This window comes from Pituophis catenifer, unplaced genomic scaffold (genome assembly GCF_029215685.1).
Source record: "Pituophis catenifer annectens isolate HBS135680 unplaced genomic scaffold, rPitCat1.0.hap2 SCAF_2, whole genome shotgun sequence".
In the NCBI taxonomy this organism is placed as follows: domain Eukaryota; kingdom Metazoa; phylum Chordata; class Lepidosauria; order Squamata; family Colubridae; genus Pituophis; species Pituophis catenifer.
Window position 1 is genome coordinate 36,753,308 of NW_027256882.1, and position 16,198 is coordinate 36,769,505.

The 16,198-nt window shown below is 44.8% G+C and overlaps 1 protein-coding gene across 1 annotated transcript in view; it reads left to right on the plus strand.

The window, feature by feature from the left end:
- Nucleotides 1-14,176, plus strand: part of LOC139310137 (vomeronasal type-2 receptor 26-like) — a 32,389-nt gene extending 18,213 nt beyond the window's left edge. Inside the window, exons 6-8 of the mRNA XM_070934295.1 lie at nucleotides 9,095-9,322; nucleotides 12,705-12,831; nucleotides 13,275-14,176. Coding sequence (XP_070790396.1) covers nucleotides 9,095-9,322; nucleotides 12,705-12,831; nucleotides 13,275-14,176 — 1,257 coding nt within the window. The remainder of the gene's footprint in view (nucleotides 1-9,094; nucleotides 9,323-12,704; nucleotides 12,832-13,274) is intronic.
- The last annotated feature ends 2,022 nt before the right edge of the window (nucleotides 14,177-16,198 follow it).

Below are 16,198 nucleotides of genomic sequence, written 5' to 3' on the forward strand. Positions count from 1 at the left end.
GGATGCTTTTGTGACAGAAATAGCTCTATGGTGACAACGTAATTTTCAAAACTAAACCAGCATCAGAATATTCCAGCAATCCTCAACCTTTATCGTGATCACAAAGTGGTCTCCAAGCTAAGGAATTCAGCTGGATTTTTTTTCTGGATTAAGATTGAATTTTGCTAGCTAACTCTGCTAACTTCATCTTCATCAGGTCTGAGGGCAAAATTGGATTCTCCCTCTTCTCCCATTACATGTTTTCCCATATCTGCAAGTGGTCTTGTCTCAGAGGGGGCTGTGATGGTGAAGCAGCAAAACATAGAACATAAAACATAGAATAATAAGATTTTGAAAGGACCTCAGAGGTTTTTCTAGTCCAACCCACAAATTGAGCAGGAGACCCTGCACCATTTCAGACAAAGATGCAGCAGCTGCAGGCTTGTTGTAGTGAAAGTTACAGGAAGCTGCTCCCCTTCTTAAATGTGCTGCCGCCATTGCCACCCTGTTCCATGCACATGCGCACACCACTGATAAATGCTGAATGAATAAGGAAATGGTGTGTGCATGTGCACCCAGCACATGGAACAGAGTGGCGATGGCAGCGACATGTTTAAGAAGGAGAGCGGCTCTGCTACAAGAAGCCTGCAGCTGCTGCATCTTTTGGGACAAGAAGCACCTAAAGGAGCACCAAAAAAAAAGGCTGCGGCTGCAGGGATCTTGCGACAAGGGGGGGGAGGCAAGATGCGAGCTGGCATTCAGCCCAGTGGCGATGTCTCAGCCCTGGCTTGCCTTCCCTTAAGTTAAGGACACATAATGTGGCAAAAGGAGAGTGGGCAGCGGCTAAGGGACAAAGCCGGAGCCAGGAAATGATGCATTCTCTGACCCGGTCGAGGTGGGCAGTGAGTGGGTGGCAGCTGCAAGGACTCTGGGAATCACATGTTCCTGGGCCCGGGCCGTGGCACCCAACCCAAGTCAAAGGATGAGCAGGCGGCATGCATTGCTTACCTTTGGTGAACTGAGCAGGAGAGGTGACTGGTGAGGCAAGTAGCTGGGCTGCATGGCAAAAGGAACTTACATAAGGTGGGAGTGAGTGGGTGGGCTGAGCAGCCAGAAGCAGCGAGTGAGCCAGAAGAGGCGAGAGAGCTGGAAGAGGCGAGCGGGCATGTGTGGGCCACCAGGGATGATTGCTATGGTTCGGCGAACTGATTCCAATCATCCCTACCGGTTCACCCAAACCGGTCCAAACTAGTAGGATTTTACCCCTGCTGTAATTGTTGGTATGTTTTAGCCTTCAGCTCTCTAATCATTTTTGTTGCTCATCTCTACAGTCTTTCCAGTGTTTCAATATCTTTTTTATATTGTGTTGATCAGAACTGGATGCAGTATTCTAAATGTGGTCTTACTAAGGCTTTGTAAAGCAATATTAGAACTTCATGTGATCTTGATTCTATCCCTTTATTAACGCAGCCTAGGATTGCATTGGCATTTTTGTCTGCTGCCACACATTGTTGGATCATATTTAAGTGATTGTTCACTAGGACTCCAAGATCCTTCTCACGGTTACTGGCATTAAGCCAAATTTCACATAGTGTCAACTTGCAAAGCTTTCAAGTTGCCATGAGCAGGAGGGAGAAAGAACTGGAGTGAATTCCATACATTCTTTCTCACCACAATCAGAAGGAGGGTGTTAGGTTTCACAGCCAGCCAAAGTGATTAATTGGAGAATGTGATTTATGACATGGCCAGAGAGGAGGGGAGAGACAGGGTCATAGGAGAACGTAAATCTACATAGGATCAGTCCTAACTGCATCCGAGTATTGCTGGAATGGTGTTCCTAATAAATGAATATATTTCCTTTGAAGTTTGGATCATGGCGCATGAATTAATTAGGGCATCTTTCAGAATCTTGACACGTAGTCTGTACCTATACTGTTGGTTTTTCTTGAATAAGTGTAAAACCTTACTTTTATCTATGTTGAATTTCATGTTGTTAGGTAGGGGCCCATGTTCAATTTGTCAATATCTTTTTGGATCTTGAGCTTGTCTTCTGGAGTGTTGGCTATTCTTGTCAGCTTAGTGTCATCTGCAAATTTGATCAGTTACCCTTCAATTCCCTCGCCTAGATCTTTTTTTGAAGATATTGAAGAGTGCTGGGCCTAAAATGGAAACTTGACGTTCCCCATTGCTTACTTTCCTCCATGTGGATGAGGTTCCCCAGAGGACTACATGTTGAATATAATTTGTTAGCCAGTTACAAAGCCACCTGATGGTGGTGTTATCTATTCCATGTTTTCAAGAATATGAGATAATGAATTATTTGGATGAGGCGATAGATGGGGAACTCATCAAATTTGCAGATGACACCAAGCTGGCAGGAATAGCCAACACTCTGGAAGATAGGCTTAAGATACAGAAGGATCCTGAGAGACTTGAACATTGCGCGCTATCTAACAAAATCAAATTTAATGGTAAAAAAAGTTAAGTTCTACATTTAGGCAAGAAAACAAATGCAAGTACAGTATATGTGACACCTTGCTCAATGGTAGTAACTATGAGAGGGATCTTGGCGTCCCAGTGGACAACCATTTAAATATGAGCCAGCACTATGCAGCAGCTACCAAAAAAACCAACACAGTTGTGGGCTGCATAAACTGAGGGATAGAATTAAGATCACGGGAAGTGTTAATAACACTGTCAGCGTTCCAAATTATGATCTCCTCCCATTGCTGACATGAATGAGAGAGGGAGAAGCTTTGCTTTAATGCTGAGATGAACTTTTACCTAGTTTCCTGCTTTTTAGTAGATAGCATTACCTGGGTGACAGAGGGAGGGGGGAATTCCTGTGAAAAGAATGTGCTTGGGATGAAGAGATGGATCTGCACGATGGCCAATGAGACATTGGGGTTGAAGAACGGAAAGGGAGGGGTTTGGATGAGGTGCCAGTTTTGGCTGCACAAAGAGTTCAGGGATGTCGTTCTTTCTATTCTTAAATTAAAAAAAAGATTCATTAGAGACCTGGCGTTTGAGAATGAAGTTTATTTAAGATAGCAGCGAAACCTGACAAACACTTTATAATTCCTTGGTAAGGCCATTCCTGGATTACTGCATCCAGCTTTGGTTGCCACAATGTAAAAAAGATGTTGAGACTCTAGAAAGTGAGCAGAGAAGAGCAACAAAGATGATTAGAGGACTGGAGGCTAAAACATATGAAGAACGGTTGCAGGAACTGGGTATGTCTAATTTAATGAAAAGAAGGACTGGGGAGGCATGATAGCAGTGTTCCAATATCTCAGGGGCTACCAAAAAGAAGAGGGAGTCAAGCTATTCTCCAAAGCACCTGAGGGTAGGACAAGAAGCAATGGGAAGAAACTAATCAAGGAGAGATGCAACTTAGAACTAAGGAGAAATTTCCTGACAGTTAGAACAATTAATCAGTGGAACAACTTGCTTCCAGAAGCTGTGAATGCTCCAACACTGGACGTTTTTAAGAAGATGTTGGATAGTGTTATGTCCTTATAAGGACATCCACTGGGGATTGGCTAATCCTCCGGCGGGAGATTTAAAGAACTGTCATTGGACGGCTGAGTCTGCCGGAGCGTATTTAAAGAGCCCCGGCAGCACAGCCGCTCATCTTATTCTTGTGCTTAAATAAAGTGCTGAATGGACTAGAGCTGGTCGCGTCTTTCTTTCCCTGCGCCGATCTAACACTGGCGACGAAGGAGTCAAGAACCAAGCGACGAACCTCGTGGCACGAAGCCAACCTCAAGAGCTAAGTCACTAGCAGCTGAAGTCACTCGTAGGCATCTTCCAGCGGCATGGCAGCAGCAGAAGCCACATTGCTGACCCTTGCCCCTTTCCGCCCAGGGAAGGAGAAATGGAAGTCCTACATGATCAGATTCCGGCAATTCCTGAGAGGCAACAACATCAGGGATGCCGATGACAGCCACAAGAAGGGTATTTTCCTGGCAAACTGCAGCACTGATGTCCTCGAGATGGCCATCGACCTGGTGGCACCAAGGGACATCGAGGAATTGCCATGGACGGACCTGCAACAAATTCTGCAGGACCACTATGGCCCAACGGAAACACCGGTGGCTAATCGATTCACCTTCCACCAGAGGGATCAAAAGGAAGGTGAAACCATCAAGGAATTCGTGGCCGCCCTGCGCCAAATTGCAGCCAGCTGTGAATTTAATCACGTGGACAATGCCATAGCAGACCGCGTGGTTTTTGGCATGAGGGACAGGGCCCTACAAAAAAAGTTCCTGAGCAAGGAGAAGCTTGTGCTCAAGGACGTGGTGGAGGAAGCTACGGCCTCCGAGACCTCCGAGAGAGCAGCAGCCGCAATGCTCCGGGCAAAAGGAATCCACAAGATTCGCAGAGCTGCTCAATCATCGACCGAGGATTCCACGGCTGGATCAGAATCCGATGAAGAATTGGCCGTGCACAAGGTCTCCAGACCCCCGAAGCGGGAAACCACTCGGAAAAGCAACCGGGGGGAGTGCTGTGCCAGCTGCAGAGGGGACCATGCCAGAGTCAACTGCAAGTGGAGGGATGCGACCTGCAGATGTTGCAACAGAAGGGCTCACATTGCTGAAGCTTGCAGAGCCGAGGAGCCAGCCCCGGAGCCATCCAGCCACCGGCCGCGCGAAAATTGGGAGGTCAACACGAGGTCATCCAAACGGTCCTCCTACCAGTCCAGATGCGGTGAGAGCGACGGGAACCGGAGGAGAGAGGTGCACCAGACAACCATAGACTTCTCCTATGACGACGACACCGCCACCAAGTGCCATGTGACCGTACACTTGGAAGGAACCCCATGTACAATGGAGGTAGATTCAGGCTCAATCTACTCCATTATGGACTGGCAACATCTCAAGCGCATCAAGCCAGACATCCGCAAAAAGGACCTGAAACCCCTACGCTCCAGGCTAGTCGATTTTGGAGGAAACCGCATCGGAGTCCTGGGAAGAACCTCACTACAAACCTCTTTCTGCGAGTTCCAAGGCAACCTCCCCATCACCATCGTCGAGCACAACCGCCCGACCCTGCTAGGCATGGAGTGGTTCAAGCCATTAGGGCTCGGGATCAGAGGGGTTAATCAGATTCGGCAGGATGAACTCGACACCCTCCTCGAAGAGTTCAAGGAAGTCTTCAATGGTAAGCTGGGGAAATTTGTGGGGAAGCCCATTTCCTTTAATCTTGATAAGGCAATTACACCCATTAGGCTTAAGCCCCGCAGAGTTCCGTTTGCCTTGAGGCCCAAGATAGATGCTCAGCTAGATAAGCTGATAGCCCAAGGAGTTTTGGAACCAATCGATCATGCGGCATGGGAGACGCCCATTGTGACCCCCATGGAGCATGATGGATCTGTGCGCATCTGTGCTGACTATAAGTGTTCGATCAACAAGGTCGTGTCACAGAGCGCATACCCAGTTCCAGTGGTGCAACATCTGCTGCATTCACTTGGGAGTGGGACAATATTCATCAAACTGGACCTGGCCCAGGCTTACCAGCAACTGCCAGTAGACGAAAAAACTGTGGAGGCTCAAACCATTGTCATCCACAGAGGCGCATTTAAATGTAACCATCTCCAATTTGGAGTCAGCGCAGCCCCAGGAATTTTTCAATCAATGATGGAACGCCTTCTCCAAAGCATTCCAGGGGTGGTGCCGTACTTCGATGATGTCTTAATCTCCAGGCATTCTAAAACCCAACTACTTGAGTGACTAAAACAAGTTTTACAGTGCTTTAAGGAGAAGGGTTTAAGAGTCAGGAGAGACAAGTGCATCATTGGGGTCCAGGAGGTCGAGTTCCTGGGCTATCTCATAGATGGCACTGGCATCCACCCCACCAAAGCAAAAGTTACGGCAATCCACGAAGCTCCAGCTCCCAAAAACAAAGCGGAGCTTCAAGCCTTTTTGGGACTACTGAATTTTTACAGTGTCTTCTTAAAACAAAAGGCAACAGCTGCTGAACCGCTCCATCGCCTGCTGGGGAAAGCGGTACCGTGGAGATGGGGGACAGAAGAGGAAGCAGCTTTCGAGACCATCAAAGGGCTCCTCTCCTGAGACAGCGTGCTCATCCAATATCACGAGACGCTTCCACTACTGTTGACCTGCGATGCATCACCATACGGGATTGGCGCAGTCCTCAGCCACCAACTTCCCAATGGCTCTGAGGCACTCATCGCCTATTTCTCCAAGACGATGTCCAGCACCAAGAGGAACTATAGCCAGCTGGACAAGGAAGCCTTGGCCATCGTGGCTGGCATCAAGCGTTTCCACAAGTACCTGTATGGCAGAAGCTTCACGGTCATCACGGACCACAAGCCACTGTTGGGACTGTTACCAGGCGACAAACTCACACCCGGCTACATGTCGCCCAGGATGACACACCGGGCCATCTTCCTTGCTGGATACTCATACAAACTAATCCACAGACCCGGCAAGACCATCGGAAACACCAACGCCCTGAGCCAATGCCCATCTCAGGAGCCAGTGGTGGGCCCCGCCCCCACACTCGGACTATTTCACATTGATGATGACCCCATTTGCCCAGTCACCTCTGCAGATGTGGCAGCGCAGACCCAGAAGGACAAAACTCTCAAACAGGTACTCTCCTGGGTCCTGCGGGGGTGGCCAACGGAGAGGGTGGCAGAAGAATTTACCCCCTAAATCAGGAAGCAGCAAGAACTAACCACAATGAAGGGCTGCATCCTCTGGGGTGACAGGGTCGTGATTCCCCGAGCACTCCAGCAGAACACCCTAGAGACACTGCACAAGGGGCACCCTGGCATCGTGTGCATGAAGGGGTTGGCACGAAGCTACGTGTGGTGGCCCACATTAGACAAAGACATTGAGACCTGGGTGGCCAGATGTGACCCGTGCGAGGCATCCCAGCCAGCGCCACCCCGCGCCCACTCATCCGAATGGGAGATGCCCAGCAGCCCGTGGTCAAGGATCCACATTGATTTCGCAGGGCCGATGAGTGGAAAATACCTCCTCATCGTGGTGGATGCCTTCTCGAAATGGCTGGAGATCATGTCCATGGCATCTACAACAACAGAGGCCACCACAAGGGCACTCCGGAGGATTTTCTTGATAAACAGCTACCGGATGTACTTATGCCCGACAACGGGCCACAGCTCACCTCCAAGCCCATGGAGACGTTCCTGGCAGGACTGGGCATCCGCCATGCCCTGATTGCCCCCTACAGACCGGCTGGAAATGGGCAGGTTGAGAGGATGGTGAGGCTCACAAAGGAAGCCCTCACCAAAATGGGCACCGGTGACTGGCAAGAGAGAATTGACCAGTTCCTCCTAACCCAGCACATCATGCCGCACGCAACGATGCGGAAAAGCTCGGCCGAGCTGCTGATAGGGAGAAGACTGAGGTCACATCTGGATCGACTGCACCCCCAGTACAACCCAGAGGTGCCATCAGACGCCAGCCAACCGCCCCGCACCTTCACCACAGGAGATCTGGTTTTCACGCTTAATTTTCATGGGTTTCCGAAATGGCTGAAAGGCAAGATCGAGAGCTCAACCAGCCCGAAGTCCTACAGAGTGGAGCTGGAAGATGGACAGGTCTGTAGACGTCACATCGACCAGCTCCGGAAAAGGTGGAGGGGAACGGGAAGAAACCAGCCTGACGAGGTAGGCTTACAACCCCCCGACAAGGTAGGCCTACAACCCCCCGACAAGGTAGGCCTACCACACCCCGATGAAGTAGGCCGACCACGCCCCGACGAGGTAGGCCTACAACACCCCGACGAGGCCGACTAATGCCACTACCGCGAGCTGAACTGTCGGAAATCCAGAGCAGTAGACCGGTACCCACGGCCTGAGGGACGTCGACACCAACCCAGCGAGGAGTGCACCCGCCATCCCAGCAAGAGGGACCTCCACTGCAGCATTGAGGTAGACCGGGGGCTACGCAGGGGGGAAGAGCCACACACCCCCAGCAAGGGCGACAAACAACACCCCAGCCAGGGATACCTCCGTCCCAGACGAGTAGACCGGGGACAACTATGTGAGGGGGGCATACAACACCCCAGCAGAGCCAGCCAGCCACTGACCGGTGAGGAAGACCTCCACCACCAACCCGACCAGGTCGACCTGCACGAACCCGACCGAGGAGGCGAACACCACCCCGGCGAGGTCGACCACGACCAACATCAACATCATCGGGAGCCACAGAAGTCTAAAATAACACCAGTGGACTTACCGGGCTTCGGACGGCACCCACCAGACAGCAGTGATGTCCAACCACGAGGTTCCAGAGAATCCGGGTGAGGGAAGGACCGGCGACACCAGCAGGAAGATCCAGATGCTGCGGCCGGAGGTGCTGGGACAGGTCCCGCACACTCGACGGCCGGACTCCGGGCTGCCCCAGCCGGGGAGCCGGAGAGGACAGGAGCTTCGCCCACCCAAGTCAGCGGCGAAGCTCCGAGTGAACTGCACAGGTCTTCTAGGACCGTCAGGTGTCCCGCCTACCTGCGTGAGTTCGTTACGCATATTGACTTTGATGGACAGCTTTCAGACTAAGGGGGGAGGAGTGTTATGTCCTTATAAGGACATCTGCTGGGGATTGGCTAGTCCTCCGGCGGGAGATTTAAAGAACTGTCATTGGACGGCTGAGTCTGCCGGAGCGTATTTAAAGAGCCCCGGCAGCACAGCCGCTCGTCTTATTCTTGTGCTTAAATAAAGTGCTGAATGGACTAGAGCTGGTCGCGTCTTTCTTTCCCCGCGCCGATCTAACAGATAGCCATTTGTCTGAAAAGGTGTAGGGTTTCCTGCCTAACCAGGGGAATGGACTAGAAGATCTCCAAGGTCACTTTCAACTACTCTCTTCTCTTCTCTTCTCTTCTCTTCTCTTCTCTTCTCTTCTCTTCTCTTCTCTTCTCTTCTCTTCTCTAAATATTTGAAAAACAACTGTAAAATACTGGAGAATGACTGAAAGAAGCTTCCCATGAAATGCTGAATCAATCTGCTTCAGACTGCAGTGATGATTTGAAGAGGTTGAATTATTCAGAGTACCTCCAATCCGGAATAATAGCAAGAAAAATATTGAATAAAGGCTCAAATTGGAATGTTTTTTTTTCCCTGCAGCTTCATAAGTTCCTGAGAAACTTCCAACATCACAATATTTCCAGAGATGGGATTTCTTTTGATGAAAATGGAGTTCCTGTTGGTGACTTTGATATCATGCAGTGGACATCCTCTTTGAACAAATCAGATGCAGGGGTGAAAATTGGGACTGTAGAAAGACAAACCTCCTTGGAAGTCAAGATATCTGTCAATCAAAGCACCATCCAATGGCCAACTTTATTTAACAAAGTAGTTGAGGCTGCTTGGATTTTGCTCTTCTATTTATCTCCATGTGTGGAAATTTTTCTGCTCAGAAGTAATTCTTATTGAGGCCAGTTGAGTTACCCTTCAATTCCCTCACTTCCAAATAAGAGAACTTAAAGCCTCATTAATTCATTAGATATCATTTTACTTTAGAGGTTTTACAATAATCTATCACACACTGGAATCTGCTGCATTGTATTGCGGGATTTGCAATCTACATTATTAAACTGAAATATGTTGCCATAATTTATAGTACATCAAATTTATCTTCTTTTCAGTAAGAGAAAATCCAGAATGTCTATGGAGATTCTCAGTCATCCAGGTTGTATTAAAGGTGCTTTTTCAAAAGGCACCTGGACTTTGTTTTCCCTTGAAGATGTTTCACTTCTCATCCAAGAAGCTTCTTCAGTTCTGACTGAATGGTGGAGGATGGAAAGATTTGGAACCGCTGAAAAGACTGTGTTGTAAACAGGATATAAATATAGATTCAGCAATTGCAGGAAGGTTCCACACCCGTTTGCACTATTCAGGTGACCCTGAGGGTGCAGATAAATTTCAAGTGGCCTCAACAACTTTCAGAAAGACTGCTAACGACCAGATGACTGTAAGAAATATAAATCCTTCCATACTTCACCATTCAGTCAGTACTGAAGAAGCTTCTGGAATGAGAAGTGGAATGTCTTTAAGGGAAACAAAGATAAGTTGTCTTTTGAAAAAGCACCTTTGGGAGAAAAATCCAGAACATGAAAAGCAAAGATGGAGAAAAAATATATACCATATTTTTCGGAGGATTAGACACTCTGGAGTATAAAGTGCAACTTAGTTTTGGGGGAGGAAAATAAGAAAAAAAAATCTGCCTCTGCCTACCAGCATCCATCAGTATTCAGCTGGCTAGCATCCTGTCAGTGTGTGAGAGAGTTGAGGGCTGTTTGGAAAGTGAAACAGTATTTGCTGTGGGAGCAACTTGAATGGAGCCTGGGCGTGGCTTAGGTCAATTATTCTAAAGCTGCATGCTGTGCTGATCTCTAAAACTGAAACTGAAACTCCTCTGTTCTACTTGTGTTTTCCTTGCTGCTGCAAACTGTGACAGTCCTTGCACAAACAGCCAGGTCAGCCTCAGCACATTATTGCAGCCTGATTCAGTATGAGCAGCTGATTGGCGGGTAGATTGGTCTCCCAGAATACCCCCAATCAGCTGTTCCAGGCTGCAGGGATTGCCGAAGACCATTGCTTCCTCCGTGCCTCGATTTTTGGCTACGTTCGGTGTATAAGATGCACTCTTTTGGGGTGTGTCTTATAGTCCGAAAAATATGGTAAGCATTCTCATACATGCCCTAAGGAGTAACGCCTTTTGTAATGGAACTACTTTCCTTTGGGGAAAAAAATAAGGCAGTGAGTCTGTTTTGGGATCTACAATGGAGATTGATAGAGAAAGAGAATGATCTTTCATTTGCCCCTTGCAAGTAGAGTAATTACAGTTCATGGCACTACTTCTTTTTTTTTTTATTGCAAAAGTTTTACAATTACATTTTCACCCCATTTTTCCCCCCCAACCCCACCCAGGCTCCCCAGCCTAACCCTCCCAACCCCCCCCAACCCTCCCCTCCCCCCGGACTTCCACAGAATATACTCCCATCAGAATCCCCTTTATATAAAACTTGAACCCCTCCATCCCCCATATAATTTTTCATCTTCACAAAATTCAAATATTTCTATCTCTATATAATACTGTCAGTAAAAAGCTATTTGATAATTCCTAGTTTGATATTTATTCTGCACATAATCTATCCACTTTTTCCATTCCCATTCATAAGTCTCTTGTGAGCGATCTTTTAGATATGCTGAAATCTTCGCCATCTCTGCAAAGCTGGCCATCTTCAAAGTCCATTCCTCGATAGTGGGCAAAACTTCATTTTTCCAGTATTTGCCTATCAATAATCTCGCTGCTGTTATCATATACAATATCAGCTTTGTCTCATCCACTGTAAAACCCTTAACTATACCCAGTAAGAACAATTGTGGAGAAAATTGAATATTTTTTCTTCAAAACATTCTGCATGACCCACCAAATTTTTATCCAAAAAGCCTTAACTTTCTTACAGGTCCACCAAACATGATAATATGTAGCATCTAAACAATCACATCTCCAACATTTTGGCTGAACATTAGGGTACATACACGACAATTTCTTAGGATCTAAATGCCATCTATAAAACATTTTATAAAAATTTTCCCTCAAATTCTGCGACTGTGTGTATTTAACATTCTGGACCCAAATTTTTTCCCATGTTTCCAACATCACTGGTTCTGCAAAATTTTGTGCCCACTTAATCATGCAATTTTTAACCAGTTCAGTTTCTGAATCCCTTTCTAAAAAAACATTATAAAGCCTTTTAATATGCATTGGACCTTTTTCTTTTATATGTCTAACCAGTTCTTCCTCATGCAACATAATACCAATTTTTTGGTCCTCTTTCCATCTCAATTGAAGTTGGTTATACTGTAACCAAGTTAAATTAATCCCTTCAGCCAACAGTGTCTCTAATGTCTTCAGTTGCCATCTGCCCGCATCTGTAAAAAGAACCTCTTTATATAAACCCCCCCCAAGTGACATTATATTTGTATCCCACATGATATGACCAAGATCCAGCCATAGCGGTATTTTGTAATCCCATTTAAATCGGTGCTTCTTCCAAACTCTCATCAAAGAGTCTCTAAGTAAATGGCTTTTAAATACTTTATCCACGTTGTTTTCATAAAATAAGTAAGCGTGCCATCCAAATTCAAGATCAAAACTTTCTATATTCAATATTCCAGTCTTTTTCCTTCCAAACCAATCACTTGCTTGGGTCAAAGCTGCTGCTTCATAATATAATTATAGGTTTGGAAGTTTAAGACCTCCCCTTTCTGAAACATCTTGCATAATTTTCAGTTTCACTCTCGGTTTTTTCGCATTCCAGACAAACCTATTCAGTCCACTTTGCCATTCTTTCAATTGTTTATCACTTTTAAGCACCGGAATCATTTGAAACAAAAAAAGAAATGTTGGCAAAATGTTCATCTTAACTGCTGCTATTCTTCCAAGTAAAGACAGCTGCAGTTTTTTCCAAGTCTCCATGTCTTTCTGTACATCTCGCCACAACACCTCATAATTATTTTGAAACAGTTTCATATTTGATTCTGCAACCTGAACTCCTAGATATTTAACCTTTGGTACTATCTCAAAACCTGCCTTGCTTTTCATGCCACTACTTCTTGACTGATTTCGCTCAATGTGCTCCTGAGCTTTTGGAAGCCACTTGATTTCAGTAATTCCTTCTAATTCATACAGTATATCACCCTGACTAATCTTTCTGTTTATGTTTAGATGGTGCCTTATTCAAGATGTACAGAAAGTTGCTCCCCAGGTTATGCCGAGCTTGTGAGAGAGGGAGCCCCAGTTTGCTGCTACGACTGTTCTCTGTGTATGGAAGGAACATTCTCTGGGCAAGGAGGTACAGTAGGTAGCTCCAAAAATAACCCATAAATGTTCAAGATACAATCAATATTTTATCTTGTTTTTTTGGGGGGTATTTGATAAAGAAGCAAGAAAAATATTAAATTTCTTGAAAGCATACAAAATCCTCAAAGATTGGGCACTATTTCCAAATTTGGATGATGATGTGAGCATTAAAACATATAATGAAAGGTTGCTGATTTCTACTGAGTTGTTACTTTTTTGCTTGGTTTTGGGAAAGAGGATAGTTTTGAGAGCTGATAATCACATTCATCTTCAGCTTTTAAAAAGACTGTTTGATTATTTTAACTAATGCTGTATAATATTAATATCACTGGGGAGAAATATTATTCTTTGAAAATGAAGTATTTGATTTCTGATGCAGTTTTCATGCTCCTAGAGCTGCAGAAACAGATTCATGCTAAGCATTTTTTTTCTCAGATGCAGCCCATTGTGAAAAGTGTCCAGATGACCAGTATTCCAATAAGAAGCGAGATCAGTGTGTCCCCAAAAATATAAGCTTCTTATCCTATCAAGAATTGTTGGGACTCATCCTGGCTTTCTTTGCCATCGCTTTGTCCCTAACCACCGCCTTTATTCTGGGAATCTTCATGAAATACCGAGACACTCCCATAGTCAAAGCCAACAACTGTGAACTCACCTACATCCTCCTGGTTTCACTCCTGCTTTCTTTCTTGACCTCCCTTCTATTCATCGGTCGCCCCGTGAAAATGACCTGTCTCCTTCGACAAACCATTTTCAGTATTGTTTTCTCAGTTGCTGTGTCTTCCTTGCTGGCCAAGACTGTCATGGTGGTGGTGGCCTTTCTGGCCACAAAGCCAGGCAGCAGCATGAGGAAATGGCTGGGGAAGAGTCTGGCCAACTCTATTGTTTTATCCTGCTCTGGTATTCAAGTAGGCCTCTGTATGATGTGGCTGGGAGTCTTTCCCCCATTCCCAGATTCTGACTTTCATTCCCAACCAGAACACATCCTGCTGCAGTGCAATGAAGGCTCTGTCACCATGTTCTACTCTGCTCTTGGCTACATGGGTTTTTTGGCTGCCATCTGTTTCTTGGTGGCATTTCTGGCTCGAAATCTGCCAGGGGCTTTTAATGAAGCCAAACTGATCACCTTCAGCATGTTGGTTTTTTGTAGCGTTTGGATCTCCTTTGTTCCCACTTATCTGAGCACCAAGGGGAAATACATGGTAGCCGTGCAGATCTTCTCCATCCTGGCCTCTGGCCTGGGTTTACTGGGCTGCATCTTTATCCCCAAATGCTACATTATTATCCTGAGACCTGACATAAACACCAAAGAACATCTGATGATAAAAAATCATTAAGTCTCCTTGTGTTGGTGTTTATTTTTGTACAGTTTACATGCAACATGAAATCACATACTTTGAAGTAATGTTTCATGTCTTGTCGCTCATCTTTCTTCATTCCATTTGAATTTTTAATTATAATAATTGAGTAGTAAAGTTGCTAAAACAACTCAAACTATCTGAAATAATCATATCCTTCAATTGTCCTAATCTGAATTCATATTATGACATTAATAAAATTTCTGAAACCAGGCCAGATAAACTATGACCAAAGATGTTCTGATATGGTTTTAGATTAAATTAAAGTCTATGGCTAATGATGATGTGTGTTTTTGTTACTATATAGGTTGGTGTGCTGGTGTTCTATTTTATTTTCTGGAGTGATGTTCTGACTTTGTTTTAAAAAATAGTTAATTTCAAATATTATATATATATATATTTGATTGATCTCTTCCGGCTCAATGATATAAGATCATTCATAGTTTGATAAATAAGATAGATAGATAGATAGATAGATAGATAGATATACATAGATGGGAAAGATCAAGAAAGAGAAAAAGAGAGTGACAGATAACATTCTATAGATTAAGAATAGATAAAATATCAACATGAACATTGGAGCAACTTTAATTTTTTTCTCCGTCCCTTTGAATAAATTCATGAGACAAATTATTATTTTTGACAGTCTTCAATCAAAAGAAAAATATGTACAATTCTGAATGATTTTTTTGGGGGGTGGGATCATGTAGATATGATGTGACAATGAAGATGTGCTTATGAGTAATAAAATTGGTTCCTGTTTTTTATCCATGTCCATATCCATTTCAATATCCATTTCTATTTCCATATACTGTACATACAGTGTCTGTTTCTCTCTGTGTGTGTCCTGCCAACCTAGCAATTCAAAAGCATGTAAATGCAAGTAGATAAATAGGTACCGCTTCAGTGGGAAAGTAACAATGTTTCATGCACCTTCAGTGCATAGTCATGCCAGCCACATGACCATGGAAGCATCTTCAGATAAAGGCTCTTCATTTGTGAATCAAAGATGAGCACTGTCCCTTGGGTTGGTCATGACTGACAGGGGAAGTCTTTACCTATACCCACTTCAACCTTTACCTATAAATATATAAATATATTTTTGTGCATGTATCCTTTCTTTGTCTTTGTCTTTTTGTCAGTCAGCCCTTCGCTGTATTCCAAATTAGGAAAGCTATATCATATAAATCAGTACTACTTTTATCTGACCTTGTCTTGGCAATGGTCTTTCAGTGCCATTTCCTCTGCCTTCTACATTCTCTTTCGATATTGAGAAAGCATTGGAAAAGCAAAGAAATTTCCATATATCTTAATTCACATACTGATCGGTTTCACTCATTATGCTAAATCAGGATTGTAGATTGTCCTAATATTGATTTCTGTCATTGTAGTATTGAATCTAATCTAGCCACTTCTAGGCTTTCTGTAAAGATAAGAAACATTTCCTCCCTCCAATTGTTTACCATATCAAAGTGTCCAGAACCCACCACTCAACAAAAATGAACTCAACAAGAATAAAATAGGTTACGTAACTCCACAGTCCCTTCCAACTCTATTATTCTATTCTATTCTATTCTATTCTATTCTATTCTATTCTATTCTATTCTATTCTATTCTATTCTACTCTACTCTACTCTACTCTACTCTACTCTACTCTACTCTACTCTATTCTATTCTATTCTATTCTATTCTATTCTATTCTATTCTACCCTTTCTAAGCAGTTTACAGAGTCAGCCTATTGCCCCCAATAATCTGGGTCCTCATTTTACCGATATGGGAAGGATGGAAGGCTGAGTCAACCTTGAGCCTGGTGAGATTCGATCTGCCAAACTGCTGACAGCCGGTGATCAGCAGAAGTAGCCTGCAGTACTGCACTTAACCACTGCATCACCGTGGCTCATCATCAACAATAATAATAGGTGGTTCAATATGTCATGATCTGGAGTTAACTCATTCTGGAGTATCAAACCTTCACTGAAGAAGATGGCCTCATCCACATC